The following is a 26,119-nucleotide window of genomic DNA, read 5'->3' as shown; positions in this document are numbered from 1 at the left end:
GGTTTCCCAGCACCACTTATTGAAGAGGCTGTCTTTTCTCCACTGTATATTCTTTTACCATTGCAACAAAAAGAATAAAATATCTAGGAATAAACCTACCTGATGAGACAAAAGACCTGTATGCAGAAAATTGTAAGACACTGATGAAAGAAATTAAACATGATACCAATAGATGGAGAGATATACCATGTTCTTGGATTGGAAGAATCAACATTGTGAAAGTGACTCTACTACCCAAAGCAATCTACAGATTCAATGCAATCCCTATCAAACTACCACTGGCATTTTTCACAGAACTAGAACAAAAAATTTCACAATTTGTATGGAAACACAAAAGACCCCGAATAGCCAAAGCAATCTTGAGAAAGAAAAACGGAGCTGGAGGAATCAGGCTCCCTGACTTCAGATTATACTACAAAGCTACAGTAATGAAGACAGTGTGGTACTGGCACAAAAACAGAAATATAGATCAATGGAACAGGATAGAAAGCCCAGAGATAAACCCACGCACATATGGTCACCTTATCTTTGATAAAGGAGGCTGGGCTGAACTCTTAACATCTGAGCCTGCTTCCTCATTTTTTTAATGAACCAGTGGTACAATCTGATCTGTAAAATTTCTTTGGATTCTAATGTAATACGACTGTAAATATAATTTAAGCACAACGTTTATAGTGTATATTTATGTAAAATGCACACCTTATAAACTGGTGGTGTTTTACCACTAATTAAATCTCATATTGTTTTTAACATCATATAGATAAGTCAGAAGTCCATTTATTTACTTTTTATCTCCTCAACTATACTGTAAGTTATTGGAGATACTGATTCTGTCCTCTTTGTTTCCACACTACCGGGAATAAGTAACAATAACATAACAGTAGCACAGCCTAATATTTATATGAGCCAGAGACCCTTCTAACCATTTCACATTTAATTCTCAAGGCCTGCTTGAGAGGTAGATACTATTATCATCTTCATCAGACCATTTTACAAACTAAGAACCTGTGACCCAGAGAATTTAAGTAGTTGATGGATACTGAACATAACGGTAGATTTGAACCCTGGCATTTAGGTTCTAGAGTTCAAGTTCTTGATCACAACACACTGCTCCTTATCTAACTCTCAGTACATATCAATTATTTAGGTAAGAGGAAGGCAGAGATCAGAACAAATGAATAAGTAGGTACCTTTTTGATTATAAAATCTTTGAATTTGAATAGATTAATATCTGGTTTCCTGAAAGAGAGTTCATCTCCTGTGTACACAAGTCAATATTGTTGCTACAGAATGTTTCTGCTGGGTACTGGCAGTTGCAACATTGTCTTGATCACTAAATTCAAGATACATATTTGGGGGCATAAGGTATGATGCTTCTTACCATTTCCCATTGGCAAAGTTCAGGGTAACACGGCTTTTCCATGGCTGCATCAGGGAAAAGAAATTTGGATGCATAACTACATCCAAAAATCAACATTAACAAGAGAGGCTTCCCAAAGACAGTTCCATTTCCAAATTAGTATGTGGAAGCCAAAGGAAGACCCTGCTGTTCTTTCCAGCTCTGCGCTCTGGTAGCAACCATTCAGCAGCAGTGAAAACATACTGGAGCAACGTGTTAGAAAAAAAAAAAAAAATCCCTGAGAAGAATCATTGTTTTTTTCTGGATTTGCAAACAAAACAGACTACCAAATACATGCCAAATGAAAGTTATGTTTTATATGTGCATTTTTTTTACCCTTTAGAAACTGCTTTCCGTAAAATTATTGGCAAAGAAACAAAACAATTATATTCATGCAGGTGAAACTGAAGAGTGGAAATACTAAACTTAGGCCACGAAAATAGACTTTTGCCTGAATACCCTGACAAGATATAACTATTTGATGTATCTGTATTGAGAGAAGTTATTTCAAGGGATCAGTTGAAAAGTATATTTTATTTTCGATTATATTTGGTTGTTGTTATACAACAGCCTGCATGCTAGATATATACTAACTTTACTATCAATTATCTGCCCGTTTCTCACTTTCTTTCTTACTGCCTAACCTTATGAAACAGTAACTCTAATCCTACTCACCATTTTCCTTTCACCGGTTTCCTCTTATTTATCCTTTGATTTATTTGGTATCTCAACATTTTCCCTAGCTTTTGGAATACCTGCCACTTTTTTATTGTTTTTGTTTGTTTTTTTTACTAGCATGGGGTACTAGAAAGTGCATGGGCTTAGGGAGAGAACCAAATTCATTGCAAGTACTAACTCTGCCACTTTAGAACTTAGAGAATGGGTATAATCTTTATAAGCTTTGTCTTTCTCCTTATAAAAGGACAATGGCCGTTTCCGGATTTGTTGTGACGATCATGTGAGGTAGAATATATCAAGTCCCCAATATCTGTCACAGAGTGCCCCTTAGTATGCTAGCTCTGTTCTAATTGTTGTTTTTCATGAAACAACATTGCCTTGATTTTCTATTCCTTTTGCAGTCCTTAGAGTTCTTTCCAGGGTTTATCTCCGATCTCCTTCAACAGTCATTCCAAATAGATTCAATTCATCTTCCTTAAGATACAATCTTATTATTCATCTATTTTTAACTATTTTTGTAAACTTTCACCATTTTGAGTATACTTATTGTGACTTCTCATTGGAGATGGCAAGAAGCGGGTTGAACAAGGAGTGGACGGTACTAATACTATAATAAGAGACAAATACACATATATGTATAGATTATAATAAAAGCTATAAAGGAAATAAACAAAACTATATGGTAAAGAGTCATAAGTATTAAACTTAGACTCAGATATAAAAGATAATAAAAGGGTCAAGCTGGGATAGGAAAAACCTAAAGTACAAAGACCCTACAAATTTAAAGAACTTGACTCTTCAAGCAATGTAAACACAGGGCAAGAAGGAAGAGCTGAGTTTGGAGAGGTAGGTAGAAGCCAGATCATGGGAGGTGTAATAAGCTATGGTAAGAAGTTAGGGTTGAAACTCATTGAAGGATTTCTTCTCAGGGAGTGCCATGATCTGATTTTTAAATGATCTCCCTGGCTACTATGTGGATAACCAAGTAGACAGAAAGATAGAAAGATAGATAGATAGATAGATAGATAGATAGATAGATATAATAGATTATAGAGTGGGTTTATACACAGGGCACTCTTTATATCCTCAGTGCTTTAGCACATACTTGGTACCCAATGCGTATTAATGAATGAGTCAGGAAATAATGTGTATGGGTACGTGAGATCGTGTGTGTGTGTGCATCTATGTCTATAGATAAGACTGAAATCACATACTTGAGTGGATTTTTATGGAAAACTGTGACTTTTCCCCTCTTACTTTATAATTTCTCTATTTTATGATTCTCACAGAGTGGTATGTGAATTTTTTGTGGAGATCAAAGACCAGAGTAATAAAGGGACTTCTGGGGAGATAAAGGTAGCAAAGAGAAGGCTGGCCTCTCTGCTGTCAACAGTCCCACACTTAGGAGCTGAAAACAGCAAGGAGGAGCCCGTGATGAGAAGGACAAACTTCTACACTGACTCCTCAGACAGGTGCCGGATAACTCCTCTGGCAGAGGAAGCTGAACGCTGCTGGGAGAAAGGCGTCCACTGCTCGCTCTCTTCCTTGCTGAATCCTACCTTCACTTATCCCTCTTTTGTCTCTCAGCTTATACCTCTAAGGAATACGTTTTGAAAACTAATAGATTCCAGTTAAGGCTCATTTCCACTCTAAAATTCTCTTTCTCTTACCTTTATTATAGTTCATTTTTTTCCTAACACTTGAGTCTAATATTGACAGTCGATTATTTTGACCATGTAGATACATGCCCACTGCCTAATGCCAAACTCACACATAGACACATAATTTGTTTGTGCCTGCTACTGAGAAAAATGAGAGGAACATTTTATAGTGAACAAAGCACTAGAGAGTACACATATTTAGAAAAATAGAGTTTAGAGCTTGTATAAAACAAGAGTACAAATAATAAAGCATGGTTTAGAATAGCACAGAAGAGTATTTACTAGAACAATCTCATTGTATGATTAGTTCTGACCATCCTAGAGAAGAATCCACAATGTCTCTTCATTGTTAGAAGTGCAAAAACTTCACAAAGAAAGCAAAAGTAAAATGGAAGGGCTTCCCTGGTGGCGCAGTGGTTGGGAGTCCGCCTGCCGATGCAGGGGACGCGGGTTCGTGCCCCGGTTCAGGAAGATCCCACATGCCGCGGAGCGGCTGGGCCCGTGAGCCAAGGCCACTGAGCCTGCGCGTCCGGAGCCTGTGCTCCGCAACGGCAGAGGCCACAGCAGTAAGAGGCCCGCGTACGGCAAAAAAAAAAAAAAAAGTAAAATGGAAGGTGTCTAGGATGTTTTCAAAGCACATATATACTGGGAAAGGGGGAAAAAAAGGAGGAAGATCAAAACAGCATAGAGCAAAATGATAAAGAAAAGAAAAACTGAATGGTCCTAAAAGGAACCTCAGGAATCAGCTTAACTTATTTACTAGAGAAGACAACGGAAGTCCACACACGAAGGGGAGGTGAGCCTGGATTCCTCCCTTACGGGCACTAGGCTTTGGGAGTGTAACAGGAGAGACCTCTCAACTTGGGCACTATTGACATTTGGGGCCAAATACATCCTTGTTTGGCAGGGAGAAAGGTTTTTCCTGTATTTTATGGGATATTTAACAGTATCTTTGTCCTCCATCCTCTGGGTGCCGGTAGTGTATGCCCACGTGCGCACACACACCCATCCCCCAATTTGTGACAACTAAAAATGTCTCCAGATATTGCCAAATATCCCCTGGGGTCAAAATCACACCCAGTTCAACACCAGTGCTTTAGAAGTTCTGTCCCTTAAGATTTCTTCTCCCCACCTCCCTGTATTAATATCCATGGTTTCATTAAGGGGAAAATAGGGAACCAGAAAAGCTAGGAACTGTTATTATTATTATTTTGGTAAATGCTCAAATGTGTGAGAAAAGGGAATGGAAGAAAGCAAGCACTTTAGAAAAGTTCAGGAAGAGCTATAATTCTGACTTTAATGTCACATCATCTTCCTGATTAAATCTATTCTATTCTGAACCATTCAAACATGGCAAATGGAGACATTACAGCACTCAATTAGAAATAGAATTAGTGAATTTTAAGGTTTTTAACTTCATTAAAGATTGAAGTTTTTAAAGAGCATATACACCTACACACTCCTACACCTATCAGTTGCATTCATTACCGGAGATCCACTCATTCACAGCAACAGAGCTCACAATCTGTATTTTTTTTCCCAAGAGCGATGCCCATTGGCTGTTCTTGTAATAAATTGCACTGTGCATTACAGAACTGCTCCAGGCGGCCGAAAATACATAAAGATATAGAACACCCTCTTTTTCTTTAAGTTTCCCAAGGGCAATATTTCTTATAGAGACTATCAAGGGTTCTATTTCCCTCATCAAGCTTTTAATGAACGAACCATTTGTTAGGTATGCCTATGGTGCTGATTACCCTGCATGAAACAGAATACGTAGCTCTTTGGTTAGAAAAGGTTAGACGTGTACCCGCCAATGCATCTACATGGACAACCCAGATGTCACATTTTCCTCTATAGCATTGAATTATAAAGAATACAGAAAAAGATAGAGAATTTGTTAGCTCTGTTCTTCCCATCATAGTGAATAAAGTGTGCTAGAAGGGCAGCAAGTAGGCACCATATGGTCCTATGTGAACCTAGGAAAAATAGGTGCCTGTCCTGGGATTGGGATGGAAGGATGGTGGAGGTGCTATTTATTCCTCCACGTCATGTATAGTGTCTCCTATGAAGTTACTCTGAAGTTCAGGTTTTATTAAGTTATCCAGTAGAGAAAGGGTTATTGACTGGAGTTACCAAATAGAAGTCAGAGACAACACAATTTGATCACCCAAGACATCATTTCCCTTGACAAAGAAAGTCAGACTAGGCTCCTACAACAAATGCAAAGTCGTTTTAAGTAAGTGTAGAACTGACTGGAGATCAGGGACCTTAAGTAGAAGGTTGTAAAAACATTGATTTCCTTATTTTTCCCTGGCATTATCATGTCAAATGCATTCCTAAGACTGAAGAATAGAGCTAAATTAATTTTAATCACGCACATTTCTACCTTTTTGTAGTCTATGTGGAAATAATAAATGCAAAGGGAATATGACTAATTTCAAGGTTTTACTTCATGTCACGCTCCTGAGAATACATTTTTCGGCAAACGCGTAGATATACTTTTCTTTTATTCATATAAGAGTTTACTCAGTACAGCTCTAGGCTTCAATACGCTAAAAAACAACTCTTCCTGCTATAAAAGTATCACATCAAAATTCACATCCTGATCAATTTCACACACATTAGCCTCCTACAGTTAAGCAATTATTTCCTTGAGATGCTTGCTACTCTCATTTCACAACGAATTTGGTTCATATAAATTGATGAAGACAACAGAATTATAAAGTTACATTTATAACATCTTGGTATCAGTTCATTAAAAAAATCAATCAACTGGATATTGGGAAACATGCCACGTATAAGACTGTGCTCAGCTCAGAGACAGAAGTAAGAACAGGATTTCTGTCCTCTGAAAGCTTTAGGAGATTAAGCCTTTTCAACCAGGGTAGTCAAACATCTGAACTACATAATATACGATTTCAAACTAGTGAAAACAATAAAAGTAGCTTAAAATTTTAGAAGGATTTGAGATCACCATGGGATGAGTGTTCAGGCTTTTGTGGAAAACACATGGGACTTCATCTTAAAAATTGAGGGCTTCATGGAAGATTTTTCCAATGAGAATATGATGACACAGCGGAAGCACTCACTTTGGAATTTTCATCAGGAGGGGATGTATGGAGTGGACTTGTGGAGAGGTGGGAAGCAGAGAGAAGAACCAGGACACTGCCACTGCCCAAGCGTAGCTCCAACAAAAAAAGCAAAGATGAAAATACTGATCACCTCTTCTCTGCCAAGTGTTGTGATAAATTCTAGGAATCCAGAGATGAGTGAGACGTGAGAGTGGAGGAGTTTACAATTTAAGACGGAACAAAGAACGACTGTTATTATCCAAGATGTGGGGAGCCATGTGTACCAGAGGATGGTAGATTATCCTCTGGGGTTTGAGAGAGGAAACGGTACTAAGTTATTACTAAATGTTACGAAAACTGAATCTTGAAGGATGAGTAGGAGTTTGCTGGGGAAGCATTTAGAGGATGGGATTCTTGGCAGAGGGTGGAAAGTAGTCAGAGTTTATGGTGTAAAGCAGGAAAAATGACCCCAAATAACTCCAGCTGGGCTCAGTTTGGGCATACTCATGAAATTAGGACTTATAGGCAATGGAGAAAATATCAAAGTATTCTCCTTGCATTTTAGAAACATAAACTTGGATAATGTGAGAGAGAGAAATGAGAAACAATAGGGAGAGTATGAAAAAGGCTCCTGGGAGAATCCCAATGAGACGTGATCAGGACGTCATTGGTATGAGGTGCTGCGTTCAACAAATATATCGTAGGTGTCATATTCAACAATGCCTGATCCTCGGTGAATGAAAGCCAGTGTGTTGAATTCATATGAGAGGCTGTGTAGTAGAATGGCCCAAAGTGCTGACTTCAGACTCAGATATTTTCTGGACTCTTTTTCAAACTTTTCTAACTACTAGCTGGAGTGGTCTAGGTGAGTTATTCTATCTCTATGCCTCTGTTTCTTCGTCTATTTAATGCAGATGATAATAGCCTTTATACCGAGGAGTTATTGAATTCAATGATTTAATACGCTGTGCACATTATCTTTGTTTAAACAGTGACTGAAATACAGAAAGACCTCAATCAGTATTAGCCACTGGGAAATCTGGTTCGAGAGATATATGCTTATAACTCCTATGCCATAAAAACAGGACAGTGATTGAAAAGAAACACTCATTCTGGCAAGTACGATGGCCTTTATTATCTTTTTAAATGATGGCTTTTTGAACTAGGAAAAGGAACAGATGGAGAAAGCACTTCCAAAGAACTCCGGGCACTTGCTACATCATTACGTGTGCCAGGCAGAGATGAAGAACAAAATTGGAATTTTCTAAAGGATTTGAACTTGGATACTACAAGAACGATTTTACCATTGATATAAATTAGAAAGAAGGTTTCACAATTGTACCTAACTCACAAGTCAACTGAAGCCTTAAGCAAGTTAATTAATTGTGTAGGACTTAGCACAGTGGCAGGCATGGTGTAAGCGTTCAGTAGCCATTAGCAAGCATCATAGTCATCACTGCAATCCCAGGAGGAGATGAGAGACACATCTGGATGACCCTGGAGTCTCATTTCTTCCAGACTTTTAGTTCCATAGCAGAGCTGGATCAGCAGATCTGAGTCAGCACAGCAGAGAAGCAGACTGATAGCAGCCACTGGGCTCCAGGGGGCCTCCCTTTTCTAATAAGGCAGCTTGTTTTGACTCCTTCCCCCATCATGACATGAAGCATTAAAAGCGAAGGCTCCGGGCTTCCCTGGTGGTGCAGTGGTTGAGAATCTGCCTGCCAATGCAGGGGACACGGATTCAGGCCCTGGTCTGGGAAGATCCCACATGCCGCGGAGCAACTAGGCCCGTGAGCCACAACTACTGAGCCTGCGCATCTGGAGCCTGTGCTCCGCAACAAGAGAGGCCTCGATAGTGAGAGGCCCGCGCACCGTGATGAAGAGTGGCCCCCGCTTGGCTCAACTAGAGTAAGCCCTTGCACAGAAACGAAGACCCAACACAGACAAAAATAAAAAAAAAATTGAAAAATAAATTAATTAAAAAAGAAGGCTCAACATTAAAAAGAAAAAAAAGTGAAGGCTTCTCTCTACTGGAATCTTGGCGCTATGGTGTCAGCCAACCATCTATGCCCAGTCAAAGCTAAGAACTTGCGGCACTGTTTGTATCAGTACTTTACTACTCTGATTATAGTTCTCCCCACGTCTCGCAATAAACTGTGTCATATCTGTACGCCAAGAAGCAGTAGGCGTTTGATGAAGGAGGGAGGTGGAGATTTGGCATAGGTCTGCACAGGAACTGAAAGAGGCATTTCAGGTTGGGAGACGGTTGAAACTCATGTCCAAAGGGGTAGGTGATATTTATAGGCAATAGTGGGTTGCAGTCTAGACTCAAGTCAGCAATGTCAGGATTAAAGATAAAATAACAGGGAATTTGAATGAGGGGGAGGAAGACTGCTGGGAAATCAGAGGTGAGCAGTACTCCAGGATCCTGGCAGGGCACTGGCAGCATGGTGAAATGTCTAGGGATAGCAAAATCTCAGCCTGTGGACAGAGGTTCAGCAACAGGGATTCGATCTCTGCAATGATCCCAGAAAGACTAGAGGTACTAGAAGAATGACTGGCAGATCGGCAGCATCTTGCAGAAAATATCAGATGCTAGTAAGTGCTACAGCAAAGACCTAGGCAGCCCTTTCCTTGTAAAAAATAGATCTTAAGGAGTGAGAGAAAAAAGGCAGTGCCTGGAGAAGAAAGGGGACTCAGAAATAACTATAGGAATTCAGTTATCAGAATTAGGGTCTGTGCTTAGGTTAGAAAGGCCTCAAGGGAAATGTGTCAGACTAAAATACATCGTAAAATTGAATTATGATCAAAGATGTGTCCATACACATAATTATTTCCTGATACAATGTTACCAGAGGTAATACTTTCTAAGCAGTATTGTGTGGCTTCCCGACAAATTTTCTTGTTAAGAGCTTTTATAAACAAAGGGAAGAGACTAAGAAATACTTGTGGTAAACATCTCAGAGAGCATCCAGAGGAATCATTCTTTAGGCTGATCCCAAATTAATTTCAGAGGTTCCCAAGTAGCTCTCCAGAATCAGCAGGAAACCTCTCCCGAAGAGACTCATTTCCACAACTAATTATAATGAAGTCATAGATAACCCAATGAGCCTAAATTCTCATTGCTCAAATTGCTTAAATTCATCAACGAAAAAGAAAGGAAGATGATAGTCCAATGGTACTATTTCACAGTCGGAGTTTCCCTGTTGAGTTAATTACCCAGGGTAATTCTCATCATGAGGGTTTGGGGGAGAGGTTCCAATTCAATGAGTTTGCATTATTTCAGATTACGAAGGTAAATCTCTTGATTTTTCTAGGCCAACACTATTTTTATTTTGTTAACTATTTAAAACAAAAGTATATACTCAATGGTAAAAATATCTGTGATGTGACAGTTAATTTCATGCGTCAAATTGCTCAAGAAGACCATCAAAAAGGAAAAACTTTTGATGGTCAAAAAGACCATCAAAAAGGAAAAACTTCTAAAATCAATTTTTAGATACTTTTTTGGTAGAAGGATATGTAGACTATTTGGAAATAGAGAGATTTGTATCCATGGACTCACTATTAAGAGAGAAAAATAAAATCTGTTTTCCCCTGATAGCTAGCAACAGTTTTAAGGGAAAATGCTTTTATATATGAATTCATCTAGCTCCCCCTCCCTTCCTCCCTCCCTCCCTTTATCCTGAAAAAAAAAAAAAAGGTTTAAAATTAGTTACGTATATTTTCAAATGAAAGCTCATAGACCCAACATAAAATGTTCCATTTGTTTTGTAAATGCCATTAAGGAAATTAACTTGAAGCCCATTGTTTAAGGACACACTTTTAAAACACTGATGTTGGGCTTCCCTGGTGGCGCAGTGGTTGGGAGTCCGCCTGCCGATGCAGGGGACACGGGTTCATGCCCCGGTCCGGGAGGATCCCACATGCCGCGGAGCGGCTGGGCCCGTGAGCCATGGCCACTGAGTCTGCGCGTCCGGAGCCTGTGCTCCTCAACGGGAGAGGCCACAGCAGAGAGAGGCCCGCATACCGCAAAAAAAAAAAAAAAAAAAAAAAAAAAACACTGATGTTATATATATGCTTCTGTTTAAGTAGGGAAACTAGACTTTTAAAATCGATATAACCTACTCTATGTAATTTCCATTCATAATGTTGTTAAGCATTATACTTTTTAGGAATATCATTTCACCCTCAATTATTTATGCTTGGTGTCTGTTTTGGAAAATCTGGATATTATGGAAAATGTATTAAGAAATTAGTAATGGACTGACAACCTACCAGTTAGAGATAATTAGTTAGCATTATCCAGATTTTATTTCATTCAGAACTCTTTTCTAACTATCTGTATATTTACAATAATATTGGGGTCATAATCTATATAAATTTTTGTAAACACTTTTATTTACTGTATTATATTTTCCAATGGTATTAAATATTTTTGAGAAACATGATTTCTCATAACATAATAGTATTCCACATAAGGATATACTCTTTAAAATCACCTCTTCATTTAAAATATTTACTTGTTTTCAATTACTGTAAAACAAAGTACTTGACAAATGTGAAGTAATGCCTAAACATTATTATTATTATTATTATTATTTTTGCGGTACGCAGGCCTCTCACTGTTGTGGCCTCTCCCGTTGCGGAGCATAGGCTCTGGAGGCGCAGGCTCAGCGGCCATGGCTCACGGGCCCAGCCGCTCCACGGCATGTGGGATCTTCCCGGACCGGGGCACGAACCCGTGTCCCCTGCATCGGCAGGCGGACTCTCAACGACTGCGCCACCAGGGAAGCCCCTACTTATTTTTTGAGTTACAGAAATCTAAGAAATCTAGAAAATAATCTGCAGTTTGAAATCACAGAGCTGAAAATCAATTCTCAATAAATAATTAAAACATAAAAAATAGTATTATAAACGAAACCAGTTTTTCTTATGTGAGGAAAAAGAAATCTCATGATACAAGTTATCACTGAACTTTGAAATTGGTGTGAATTAATTCTTCCAAATATTAATATATTAACTACTTTTTCAAACGTTCATAAAATCAAGAGAGGAGATATCCTAATTGCTTAGGATAGACAGTGCCAGGAGTAGTCCCAGGGAAATAAATTTGCTGAGACTGAACTGGGAACTTGCCAGTATCTGCCAGCAAGTTCCCCAGCTACACACAAAGCCAAGAAAATGTCTACTCCTTAGGCTATGGTCTGAATGTGTGTGTCCCCCAAAATTCACACATTGAAATTTTAATGCCCAGTATGGTATTAGTAGGTGGGGCCTTTGGTAGGTGCTAGGTCATGAGGGTGGAGCCTTCATGAATGGGATTCGTGTTCTTATAAAGAAGACCTCACAGGCTCCCTCACCCCTTCCACCATGTGAGGACACAGCAAGAAGTCTGCAGCCAGGAAGAGGACCCTCACCAGAGCTCAAACAGGCTGGCACCCTGATCTCAGGCTTCCAGCCTCCAGAACTCTGAGAAATAAGTGTGTGTATCTGAGCCATGAAGTCTATGGTATTTGCTTATGGCAGCTTGACTGGACTAAGATAACTTCCCTTAAAGCACCCAAGTGGAAGTTTATCAAAGGTTTACAAAGGAAATTGTACTACAAAACAGAAATAAAAAGAGACCCCCGGAAAGATTCCCATTGGAGACAGAAATCCAAAGATGATGTTTGCTGAGTACAGGTTTCTGAAGCAGTGTGGATGCTGAGAAGTCATTCTATAATTGAAGCAATGTCTAGATGAACAGAATGAGGAGGTTTGAATAATTCAGCTTCGCAAACAGTTGATTTAGGAGGAAGGCATATTCTGAATGGCTCTTCTAAAAGGCTTTGTTTACGTGGACAGAAATTGATTTTTCTTTTCCAATAGGTGAGAAAGGTCGTTAACAAAAATCACTTTCCTTCCACCATATAAATGCTGAACCACATTTTATGACCTTACTGATATGCGCAGACAAAAATTTGAGAGTATGATTCTAAACATCTGTCTGTAATTTAGTGGCATAAAACTGAGGCAGTTTGCAATAAAAAACTTATTTCAAATGGTAGGCAGGTTGTGTGTGTGTGTGTGTGTGTGTGTGTGTGTGCGCTTTTCTGTTGTTTGGCGATGTATCAGACAGTAATACACATGGACATTTTTTTTACCACTATTACAATATTATAATATTGTTTCTGGAAGATACATTTAGTTTCCTAATATGGATTCATGGAGTACATACCCTCAGGCAATTAGAACTTTAAAAAATTCCAACTTTCCAAATGAGAAGACCAATCTGTAGGTCAGTGTTTTCCTCATTATGGGTTGCAGCTTGTTTTTAGGTCATGAAATCATTTAGTGGGTCATAGTGATTTTTTTTTAATGGAAAAGAAAAAAGTTAGAAAATATCAAAATTATGAGAGCACATGGTGAATTTTATTTCATAAAACTTTGTTTCAGTAGGTATTGAGTATGATATAAAATATTTTCTCACTGTTTTGATCAAAATCATTTGAACTTGGAGGATGTTATGCTAAATGAAATAGACAAAAAAGACAAATACTGGATGACCTCACTTATATGTAGAATCTTAAAAGACCAGAAGTCATATAGAATCAAAGAGTAGAATGGTGGTTGCCAGGGGCTTGTTGAATATTGGTCAAAGAGTACCAACTTTCACAGTCAGGAGGTGAAAAAGTTCTAGGGTATCTAATGAACAGCATGGTGATTATAGTTAACAATACTGCATAGTATACTTAAATACAAAATAAAATAAGAGAGAGATCTTAAGTGTCCTCACCACACACACAAAAGATAACTATGTGAGGTGATACATGTATTAATTAACTTGTTTGTGGTAATCCTGTCACAATGTACATGTATATTAAAACATCACATTGTACATCTTTAAAAAAGCCACACTGTACAACCTAAATATATACAGTTTTAATTTGTCAATCACACCTCAATAAAGCTAGAAACAATTTAGGTGTACAAAATCATCTCTAGGTCCACCTTTGCCAGGGTAGTAGATATGAAAGTTAAAATGAAAATTATTCTCAGAGTGAACAGATGTTATCCATTTGACCCTTTCAGCATTTTTTTTTCTTTTTAGCACTTATTCCTAGTTAAAGGTAATGCATAAATATATATTCACCAGTCAGTGACCTCTGTTCTAAATAGAAATAAATGTAGTGGAATGTTTTATGAAAGTTGATGCTGCAACTTGGAAAATATTTTCACAGAGAGATAACCCACTCTGCAAATTCAAGGTTACTCAGAGTTTGACTAATTTTTACAAGTCATAGTCAATAACTAATGAGACTTAAAAATTAATCACAACTTAGAGGGAAAAAATGCGAGAGGGTGAATAATATATTGAATAGTCTCTAACTTATCGAATTTATTTTGAATTCATCACCAAAGAACAATATTTTCCAAGATGACTTTTCAACCAAATGACTTACCTTCATCCTGGACTACAGAACTTATTATTTAGAAGTAGCACACACGTGTGTGTGTGTGTGAACAACAACATGTTATTAGTGTTTTATTCTTCTAGATTTTCGTTATCTCCTACATTTTTGCAACCAAGCTATTTCAAAAAAGAAGTAAAATAGGACTTTCATTCTTCAGTGCTCATGCTGTTGATAAGAATAGGGTAGATATAGTTTTCAGTGTGTAAGACTTTCACCTCCAAGGTAAAGGAAATTGAAGATGATTCAAAGAGATGGAAAGATATCCCATGCTCTTGGACTGGAAGAATATTGTTAAAATGGCCAAACTACCCAAAGCAATCCACAGATATAATGTGATCCCTATCAAATTAACCATGACATTTTTTTCACAAAACTAGAACAATAATCCTAAAATTTATTCGGAAACACAAAAGACCCAGAATTGCCAAAGCAATCCTGAGGGAAAAGAAAAAAGCTGGGGGCATAATCCTTCCAGACTTCAGACAATACTACAAAGCTAAAGTAATCAACACAGCATGGTATTGGCATAAAAACAGATATATAGATCAATGAAATAAACCCAAACACCTACAGTCAATTAATCTTTGACATTGGAGGCAAGAATATACAATGGAGAAAAGACAGTTTCTTCAGCAAGTGGTGTTGGGAAATCTGGACAGCTGCATGTAAATCAATGAAGTTAGACTACTTCCTCCCACCATACACAAAAATAAACTCAAAATGGCTTAAAGACTTAAATATAAGACAAGACACCATAAAACTCCAAGAAGAGAGCATAGGCAAAACATTCTCTGACATAAATCATAGCGATATTTTCTTAGATCAGTCTCCCAAGCCAAAAGAAATAAAAGCAAAAATAAACAAATGGGACCTAATCAAACTTATCAGCTTTTGCACAGCAAAGGAAACCATAAACAAAATGAAAAGACAACCTAGGGACTGGGAGAAAATAACTGCAAATGATGCAACCAACAAGGGCTTAGTTTCCAAAATATACAAACAGCTCATACAACTCAATATCAAAAAAACAACCCAATCTAAAAATGGGCAGAAGACCTAAATAGACATTTTTCCAAAGAATACATATAGAGGGCCAATAGGCACATGAAAAGATGCTCAACATTTCTAATTATTAGAGAAATGCAAATCAAAACAACACCAGTCAGAATGGCCATCATCAAAAAGTCTGCAAACAATGAATGCTGGAGAGGGTGTGGAGAAAATGGAACCCTTCTACACTGTTGGTGGAAATGTAAATTGGTACAGCTACTATGGAAAAGAGTCTTGGAGGTTCCTTAAAAAACTAAAATTTGAAGTACGATATGATCCAGCAATCCCACTTCTGGGCATTTATCTGGAAAAGACAAAAACTCTAATTCCAAAAGATACATGCACCCCAATGTTCATTGCAGCACTATTTACAATAGCTAAGGCATGGAAGCAACCTAAGTGTCCATTGACAGATGAATGGATAAAGAAGATGTGGTACATATATAAAATGGAATGTTACTCATTCATAAAAAAGAATGAAATGATGCCATTTGCAGTAACATGGATGAACCTAGAGATGATCATACTAAGTGAAGTAAGTCAGAGAAAAGACAAATATCATATGATATCACTTATATGTGGAATCTAAAAAATAATACAAATGAACTTATTTACCAAACAGAAATAGACTCACAGACATAGAAAATAAAATTATGGTTACCAAAAGGGAAAGGGAGGGGAGGGATAAATTAGGAGTATGGGACTAACAGACACACAATACTACACATAAAATAGTTAAACAGTAAGGATTAACTGTATAGCACAGGGAACTATATCCAATATCTTGTAACAACCTATAATGGGAAAATAATCTAAAAAAGAATCTATATTTGAATCACTTTCTTGTACACCTGAAGCTAACACAGTATTGTAAATCAACTATACTTCAACAGTAAATGAATAGGGTATATATAATACAGAATGATTTCCCTTTGTTAAACCAAATATTAGTGTGCTCCATGTATGGGAAAAAGTGAAAATCTTTGAAACATAAATACTTTCTTTGGACTATATAAGAGTGAGACTATATAAAATTTTGGGTTTCACATCTGTTCTCCTTCATTTGCACAGATTCTTAGCTAAATTGTCAAAAACATCTGAAGTCTACTTTTATCATATTTAAGCAAATCTATTAAGGTAAATTAGTTATTGCATATTGGATTCGTTTGTTCTTTTACATTTTAATAAACACAGTTTAAAACAGATGAGAGTATCTTGGAGTCCTAAATTAGACCAAATTCAATTAGTAAATGTCTATTAATCACTATGTTTAAGATCCTATTCTTTTAATTATAATGGTTCCTGTTATGTGGAAAACCACCAAGAGGTTGGGTTTGCTCAGTGAATGCCAGAAGGGAGGCCTTCATCCTTATATTTTTATGTGTTTAAGCATTAGAAATGAATCATTAAACATAACAGAATCTAATGGGGAATTTCTCAGATGTGGTCAATATTTGTATGTGTATTTGTTTTACGTGTTATTCTGGTCTCTCCAGATAATTTCTATTTGTTCTAAATCTCTCCAGGTGGATTTATACCGGGAAGTAGTGCTAGAATATGGTGATCAATCATTTTGACTCTGGACATTCAGGGAGAAAGCAAAACTAACAACATAAGAAAGAAAAAGTAAACATCTAGGTATTTCACTATAGCTTTTGATTTCTCTAATTCAGAGACATCTGTGACATAATGGTTCCTGTCTTCCTTGAGTCCTTTTCAGTAAGAGTCCACAAAGCCAGGCCATACAGAAGCACACAGCCTACTGTATGAAAAGATACCTATCCTTGAGCAGGAGATATTCTGTGTTCAAGGAGCCACAGTGCTGAATTCAAACATTCCTGGAGCACCTCTTACGTTACAGGTGCTGCTGTATATGTGGGGCATGGCCTCTGCCTTCAAGGAGCTGATAGCATAGAAGAGAAATGAGATGGACCAAATCATACAACATGTTAGCAACTGTGTCAGGTGTGTGCATATGGTGTCACGAGTGAATACGGAATATTTAGAAATCAGAGTCCAGAGTCACACAGTTGAGCCTTCTGTTATGAACTTCCTCTCTTAGTATTTGGTACATCTGCAAGGGGCTCAGGAAACATTCTTTCTCCTTCTGTCTTCCATTTCTAAATAGTTCTTTACTTAAAATAAGTACTTACTTAAAACACCTATTGCAAGAAACATCTAGAGAAATTTGGTGATTTTTTAAAATTATTTATCAGTCCCATATCATACATTATTCTCTTTGTTTATGACATCTCACTTTGCAATCTCAGTTTTCTTTGCACCATCATAATCAAGGAATATTCCAAGGTCGCCAAGTTTGTTCAAATAACAACAATATTACCTAAGTCTCAGTTTATCACACCACTACCATGTCAAGTTTAAAAATTACTCTGCTTAGCCAGGCCAGTCTGCCCTCAGTCGATACATATCTCCTGTCATTCCTGTTTGTACTCACCCCCCTTTTTTTCTGACACGTTATACAAATTTAGCAAGATCACTTTGAGCTTTTGATTCAAGCAGAATATACCTTTAAAGTCATAATTAAATCAATAGTCTTATTACTAATAGTAAAAGGTATTTGAATGCCCATAAAGTCAAAAGATAAACTACTCTTTCTTATGTTAATCAAATAAACATTCTTTGTTTTTAAACATATAACATTAACTTAGAGGAGTATCCACTGCTCTATTCAAAATGAACTAGCATTTGCAAAAAAAAAAATGGAAGATTTCAGTCCTCTGAGACAGTCTCAACCAACTTTCCTCCTCGCCCACCCTCACCATCTCAGCGAGGTTCTGTTTCCCTCATTCAATCCGCACTCAGCGCAGCTAAGAGAGTACCTCCAAAGTCTGATTCCAAACATAATCACGAGCATGTGACACCAACACAGCAACAACAGAACTTAAGCTGTGGAAATCACGATAGTTTCAGGAGCGAACACCGAATAGATTTCACTGACCTGAGGAAATATCTATCTGGCTCATCTTGGTCTGCGTGATGTTGATGTGAACGCTGACTTTGCTGTCAGTGAGGTCAATCTCCACGTTGCCCAAATTATCCGCAAAATGACTGAAAAGCAGGAGACCATTGGGGTTCCAAGTCCTGAACTGGAAACTAACCGAAAACAGGTCTTGATGAAGCCGTCCAGGCACCTCCAGGTAACTGGTAGCATTGAAAAAGACAGGTACCGTGTAGGGCTCCACGCATGCGAAACTCAAATTTCCCTGGAAAACAGAAGGGCATGCTTTAAGGAAAGTGTACAATAAAACAAGCATCCATGGAAGACAGTAGACAAAGCGACAGTTTTACAAATTTCAAAGCAGAACTTGAGCCTGTGTGAAATTCTCACGTGCAGCAGTGTGACACGGATGCAGCAGTTGGATACCTCGGCATGTCCTTCCTGCTATGGCTAACAGGGTACGGCAGTTGGCTACCAAGTTGAGGGATTCGTACAAGCACCATCCAGCATGGAATTGAGAGACTGACAGCCGGATGTGATGGGCTGACCATGGAATGGATGTGTCCCTGTGTGGTGGGCTTGGGTGTGGACCACTGGACCTTCTGAAGACAGCAAGGAGCTGCTTTTCCCTCCCCCACAACTGATGCTGCATCAGCCAGGGAGGGAATGCCTTTGTCCTCTTCTGGATGGCCTTGGTCAAATGTTTGTTAACATATAAATCTGGTCTCAGTGGGAACTATGATCATTCGGTTGCTATTTATTAAACTATTATGGGGCAAATGCTCTTGGGTTTTATCTCAATACCTAATATATATGAATTAATATTAACTATTTAGCATCAACATGATTGTGATTATCTCAGATTATTTTGTTATTCAACTCAAAAATCTCATTTAAATTCCCATGAAGGACTTCCCTGGTGGTGCAGTGGTTAAGAATCCGCCTGCCAGTGCAGGAGAGACGGGTTTGAGCCCTGGTCTGGGAAGATCCCACATGCTGTGGAGCAACTAAGCCCGTGCACCACAACTACTGAGCCTGCGCTCTAGAGCCTGTGAGCCACAACTACTGAGCCTGTGTGCCACAGCTACTAAAGCCCGTGCGCCTACAGCCTGTGCTCCGCAACAAGAGAAGCCACTGCAATGAGAAGCCCACACACTGCAATGCAGAGTAGCCCCCGCTCGCCGCAACTAGAGAAAAGCCTGTGTGCAGCAACGAAGACCCAACGCAGCCAAAAATAAAATAAATTTATAAAATAAATAAATTCCCATGAAGTGTGCATATATAACACATTAATGTTTGTGGAAACAGTGACATGAATGTACAAAAGGAAAAGAAAACTTGCAGTAATTAAAACTTCCTCCTTCCCCTTCACACCCCCTCTATTTGGTACAAGGAAATTTGATTTATTATTCAAATACATTGAGTTTTATATTCTAGTATCTAAGTACCTTCCTTTTAAAGATATGAAAATCTACATATTCTTCCATCTTTTTTTTTTTTTTTTCCGGTACGCGGGCCTCTCACTGCTGTGGCCCCTCCTGTCGTGGAGCACAGGCTCCGGACACGCAGGCTCAGCGGCCATGGCTCACGGGCCCAGCCGCTCCGCGGCATGTGGGATCTTCTCGGACCGGGGCACGAACCTGCGTCGCCTGCATCGGCAGACGGACTCTCAACCACTGCGCCACCAGGGAAGCCCTTTCCATCTTTTTTTTAACCCACCATATCTTGAGGAATATGATTTGGAGACATTTTCACTTCATTTTTGTTTGTTTAACAACACCGCATATTTGTCCCTAGATGCATAGCTCTTCCACTTTAGTACATTAAGCTAGGCTGTCTCTCTGAATTAATATTCAAATTAAATTTGTGCTGTGACTTCACAGATGATTATTTTTAAATGCTTACTTTTCCCGATGAAAAGAACTGGTTGTGCGTAATAACGGAGATGTCATAAATGACTGCATGCCTGTGCTGTGGGGATTGTCTCCCCGCAAAGTTAAAGGTGTTTTCTGAGTAATGGTGCTGACTCTGGATCCACCGTATAATGAGGAAATGGGTGTGTATATGGAGAGGGGTGCAGGATGAGTGCTGAGTCAATTCCACTGAACTATCAGCACCTGACATCTTTGAAAGCAAATTTCCTACGTAAATATTTGCCTTTGTAGAGCTGCTTGCAAATGTCCGGCTTGCCTCTATACTGCCTAAACTTTTAATACATAGGTATATTTTTGTTTCAAAGCCTTTTTTATGTTTGCTCATTCTATTTTAACAAACATAATTATAGATAATTCATGCTTTTCTCAATGTCTTTGTTATTCAAGTTAAAATAGCATTTATAAGCACAATATATATTTTGTGGTTAAAGCTGGTTTGGGAATGAGTCCCCCGGAGTGCAATTCTCTGTAGTGTGGGTACCTAATTAATACATATGAGAACCAACTGAGAGGTGTGGGCAGAAATAACACTTTACTTCTTAAAGGTATAAATAATGGAAAAGGTATTATGACGATTTGGACTCTGTACCCTTCTATCTTCAGTAACAATTTCTGAGGAAACAAAAGGACTCTGATGCCATTTTATCCAAAACTTAAAATAGCCTATGTATAAACACTGCTCTAGATAAGAAATAACACAGCATGGAAAGAGACCATGACCTCAGGGGTCGGATACTGTGAATCCACAATCTATGTTTATGGGAAAGTTATTTTTCCAGTTTAAATCTCAGTTTTCATCTACAAAATGTTTATGACAATATCTCCCTTGTAGTATTGTTCTTAGATTACCATAAATGTAACAGGTCTTGTACAGTGCCTTTTGCCTGTACATGGAGCTATTATTATTTTTCTCTACAGTCAATATCTTATGAGAAAATTTCACCAAAGTTCAATTTTTAACTATTAGTATAAATTCATCATTATTTTTAAGAAAGATAATTAGTAAAGAAAAATTTTGCATTAAATTATTATTTTATAGTTTCTTATATCCAACCTGAACTCTTGGTTATTCATTCAGCATTTCCATTTGTCCAGTAATTTTATGAAAACCCTAGACTCAAGTTTGGGTTAACAAGACCAGAGTCTTTTAGAGCATAGCACAAATACTCATTATATTATCCACTCCTGCTGGCTCCCAAATATATGGACCTCTGGATTCCCAGGCTCTTCTCAATTACATTTTGGGATTAAAGAAACTCCTGCTCTTGCAGGGCCATAAGGAACTCACATACCAGATTTTTAAGTTGATATCTTGTAGTGATCCTATATGGTGTCGTAGGAATGCAAGTGTGCTAGCATGTCCTTTGATTTCTACTCTCCTTCTTGAAATAGTTCAACCTGGAAACACTCACACCAGAGTCAGAGAAGACCACTGTGAGCTTCTGGGTCACAGATTTCACTATCCAATCTAATCCATCTTTATTTAATTGCATAATATTTGGTATGTTTAGCTTGGACAAGAAGTTTATTTCTTTACATATTTGAGTGAATTAACTTTGGAAACATGGAAGTAAATATAATAAAGTTCCTGGTTTTAAAACTTTTAAAATATTGAATTACATCAAAATCAAGAAATGCAGAGCTATATACGATGTGACATTTGGAAACATGAGGCTGCCGATACAAGGGCTGCTGAAAGGCTGCGATGAGGTATGCCTGTTCCTCTGCCATGGGGAATCCAGAAACACTGGGGCTGAAATTCTGGGCCCCCTCTGAATCAAACTTATTGTCTATTTCTGGTTCATTTAACTCAAACACTGGTATCTATTCTCAGAGTAAATTCAATATCTCCATATCTTCAGGTAACTCTAAAGTTAGTTTTCTATGGTTGAACTCACCACAAGCCTGATGATAAATGCTATGATGCTGTTGTTTATTAACACTCCAGACACAATAAAATTTCTTTGATTTTTCTATGAACCAATATTTTGGGGGTGAAAAACCTTACCACATTTGAGGGTTCTAGTTTCTTCCTTCTTGCGAGATCAGTTATGTTGATGCCATTGTAGTTAATGTTTTCCATGCAGCCTCTGAAATTCTTTCTACTGCTGGAACTTGGCTTACCGGAGAAAGGTATGCCTCCAAAGGTTATCTTTGGGAAAAAAAAGACGAAATGTCAACATTCATACTGTATTCAACTTAAAAAAAAAAAAACATTTACAATAAATTAGACAAAACTACTATTAGATCCAAGGTCAGTTATCTTTACCTCGACCAATATATACAGACATTTTTTTCTGCCTCCAAAGTCTGTTGCATATTAAATTATGTTGTTATTGAAGTATATGCTAATTGTCATTAATTCTGAAAATTAGACTGTAACTTGAACAAGAAAATAGCAACAACCCCTAGCATTTTAATACACAGAAGACAGTTTATCAATTTTCCTGGGACTGTTTTAAAAGATTGTACACAGCAAATATCTTTCATTAAGTAATATTAAGAATACATTTTTATGCTTATCATTCAAAGACATACTATCAATAAATGCTTCTAGCCATTATGAAATAACCAGCATTAATATATTAAGTTTATAAAACTTCAGCCAAAAGCAAGGAAAATTGTATTCAGCCTATTTAGACATTATAGTCTAATGACCATTAGAGTAAAAAACTCATTGGTCTTATTTGAATGCAGAAAATAGTTCCAAAAGTCTAATTGCAACATTGATTAGGAACATCTTCAGATTTGGGGGCCATGATTTGAGAAGTACAGGTTTAAAGATATTATAGGTCTCCTAGGTCCTAAGGAATAAGGTCAATGCTCCTTGCTGTGATTCTTAAGCAATCATTGCCTATAAAAAGAGAGTATATATTTTTCTACATATTTTTGATCCAATTATAGTACTAAATATCAATTTCACATAATACAAAATTATACTTAATTATGTATTGCCAATGACATTTACTGCTAACAAAGAATTAGTAGTGAATGAATCTATTAATCATAGCTGTAATATCAAGATATATAAACCAGATATATTTCTCTTAATTATTATTAAATTACCAATTTTTCTTACAAAGTTTTGAAAATGAAAGACATATTTCAATGTCAAGACTTCATATTTTATATATAAAGCAGAGATCTTTGGGTTTTAGAAGACACAAATTATGCTTCTGTTATTTATGTTTCGGCATTTTATTTTTACTTTTTAATTTTAAAAAAATTTAAATTTTTAAAATTATTTTTTAACCATTTAAAAATTTTTAATGTACAATGTTTTAGTTTCAGGTGTATAGCAAAGTGATTTAGTTATACACATATATATATTCTTTCTCAGATTCTTTTTCATTATTGGTTATTACAAGATATAGAATATAGTTCCCTGTGCTCTACAGTAGGTCCTTGTTGTTTATCTATTTTATATATAGTAGTGTGTATATGCATTTTAAACGCTTAACTGGTTTTAGGGACAAAGCACAAATTAATGATGGTTTATGAGACAGTATAAAAAACCAAAAAACCTCACTTAAAATAAAATTAAATGTATTAATACCGGTTAGCTGTATATATATCATTTACCTTAGATTTTAAACATGGGAAGAAAAGAGAAAAACTAAGAATACATAAAAAATAATAAGGAAACTACAAAATGAATAATAGAGTACTCTAAAATAGATTAGGAAAATATTTTCAAGTGGCATTGAACTGAACTTATTAGGTGCTATATACATGTAATTAATAACAAAGGTAAGAATTAATGATACTTTAATGGAGTGTTGTATTTCCCATCTAAAATTCATTTTATCAATTTTGTCAATTTCTGCTCCAGTAATAAAATCTTCCAGCCTTAATGACACGCAGCATCACATTTTGAATAATATTACTAAATGCTATTTAAAAGTATTGTTTTATTCCTTCTCTGGGTGCGTAGTTTCTTTACGGGGGGACTCTCATTTTCCTTCCAGATGATGATTCACACACTCCTTACGGTTTTTCTGTTTTCAACAACCTTTGGCTCATGTCCTACCTTATAGAAGGTACCCTGGTGAAGCGTCACAGGCTCACTTTACCAGATTCCTTACAATTAAGAGACATGGGTTCAAATCCCAATTCCTAATGTAACTCATCATTTGCTATTAGGTGCTCACTACTTGTTTCTTGTTATGTATTCTCATCAATAAAGGGAAACACGTTGTGATATTGTAATCATTCTCATGGTAAAAAGAAAACTGTTGCAGTTGTTAGATTAATAATCTGATATTGCTATGACTCACACAATTGCCTTATGGATGGCGCTGCCATTCAATGACAATGTTGACTCTAAAAAAGAATTGCACTGACCTTTTTTTTGTTAGCTATCAAGAGTTTCCAAAGGGTGGCAGAGACTGCTAGATACCTCTGAGGGTCCTTTCTCTCACCTTCTTTAAGAAAAAACCATTGCTTGTCAGCCAGGCACAGGCTCCCCAGACAATACATGGCATTTACCGACCTCTTTGAACAAGTTTTGGTCTCATGAGATTTAAGTGGAAGGGTTGTGTGTGACTCCAAGAACTATAATTAAAGGGATGGGGGGGCACAGTCTTCTTCACTCCCTTCCTTTGCACTGTCTGGAATACAAAATGGAACGTGAGTGACGATCTTGGAGTGATTTGCAGAGGGGATGGAGTAGCAGCAGGATAAAAGTAGACTGTGGTCTTGATGACCATGATGCTGCCATTTGAGCCCAGGGCTACCTGCCTGTAGGCTCCTTTTATGTGAAAGGAATAAACATGTATCTGTTATGTTCAGTCTTATTCATTATAACTGATATATGTGGTGATTTCTATTACTTCCTATTGTCTCCTCACATAACCCTATGAGCAATGTGCTGTTATATTCACTTTATAGAAAGGGAATGTGATTTCACCACTGTCACACAACCAGTTAGGGGCAAAAAGGGATTCAAACCCAGGACTATGGCTCCAATTTGAGCTCATGCCGTTGATTCTCTACAAAATCTCAACCGGTTTCTAAAATCCTAGCCCAGTTCTGCAGTGGGCAAGGGGGAGGCACTCTTCTACTTTCCAAGCAGAGCTGTATGGCAAAGGCAAGGGCATAACATCCGAAGTGGGTGTATCTTGGCATTTGGATAAAGAAGGGAGAGAAGCCAGGACAAACACCAGTCTGCTGCCCTGCCCTGCGTTGTCACTGGCTGGAGGAGGAAGAATGAAGTGAACTGCCTCTGTACACCCTTGCACGCTTCTCAGGTCACCATGTAGCTACAGCTTGACTGCAATGGTGACTTGCTCACTTTTAACAGGCTACAGAGAGGTCAGTGAAGTGAACGGTTAAGGCTTCTCCCCCACAGAAATGCCCAAATTGAGTTATGTCAAAGGAACAAACTTGTCTTCTATTGCTTCTTTTATGATGTATCAATATATCCCCGGGAATGAGGCTAGGTATTATTTAATTAACCACTGGCAGCAGTGTGATGCATCCTGCCAATACTGGCTCATGAGAACTGATTGTTAGAGTCATTGTTAAAAATTAAATTATATAAGCTTTAAATTCAATACATTAAACAAAAAATTAATAACTACTCAGAACTCATGTCTACATTTTCCTATCGTGTATGCTCTTGAGGTTATTTATGTTTATTTTGTCTACAGGATGGAAATATTGAATAGTGGTGTAGTATAATAAATATTTTTGGTCTTTGTTCCCAGTTCCTGGCACAGAGCTCCTAAAATCCTTGCAATTTCCTGAGTAACAGGTGTGTCTTTTGTTAGTCATAATGAGCCCTTTCGTGCAAGGAGATGTGTGCAAAAACACTGAGAGACCGATTCTACTATAGTCCCTAATTTTCTTTAAACAAATAAGCCAAGAGAATCCCTTTATCTTCAGGTAAACATGTTGAGATATAAA

At 37.5% G+C, this 26,119-nt stretch overlaps 1 protein-coding gene across 1 annotated transcript in view; it reads right to left on the bottom strand.

The window, feature by feature from the left end:
* The window catches only part of CNTNAP2 (contactin associated protein 2), a 1,416,746-nt gene that overhangs the window by 1,095,035 nt on the left and 295,592 nt on the right, over positions 1-26,119 (bottom strand). Inside the window, exons 7-8 of the mRNA XM_060019815.1 lie at positions 22,221-22,364; positions 18,279-18,543 (exon numbers count right to left, since the gene is read on the bottom strand). Of these exons, the coding sequence (XP_059875798.1) occupies positions 18,279-18,543; positions 22,221-22,364 (409 nt within the window). The remainder of the gene's footprint in view (positions 1-18,278; positions 18,544-22,220; positions 22,365-26,119) is intronic.

The sequence above is a fragment of the Delphinus delphis genome, chromosome 9 (assembly GCF_949987515.2).
Source record: "Delphinus delphis chromosome 9, mDelDel1.2, whole genome shotgun sequence".
Taxonomy (NCBI): domain Eukaryota; kingdom Metazoa; phylum Chordata; class Mammalia; order Artiodactyla; family Delphinidae; genus Delphinus; species Delphinus delphis.
Note: the sequence above shows the minus strand (reverse complement) of the source record. Positions and strands in the feature narration are given on the sequence as shown.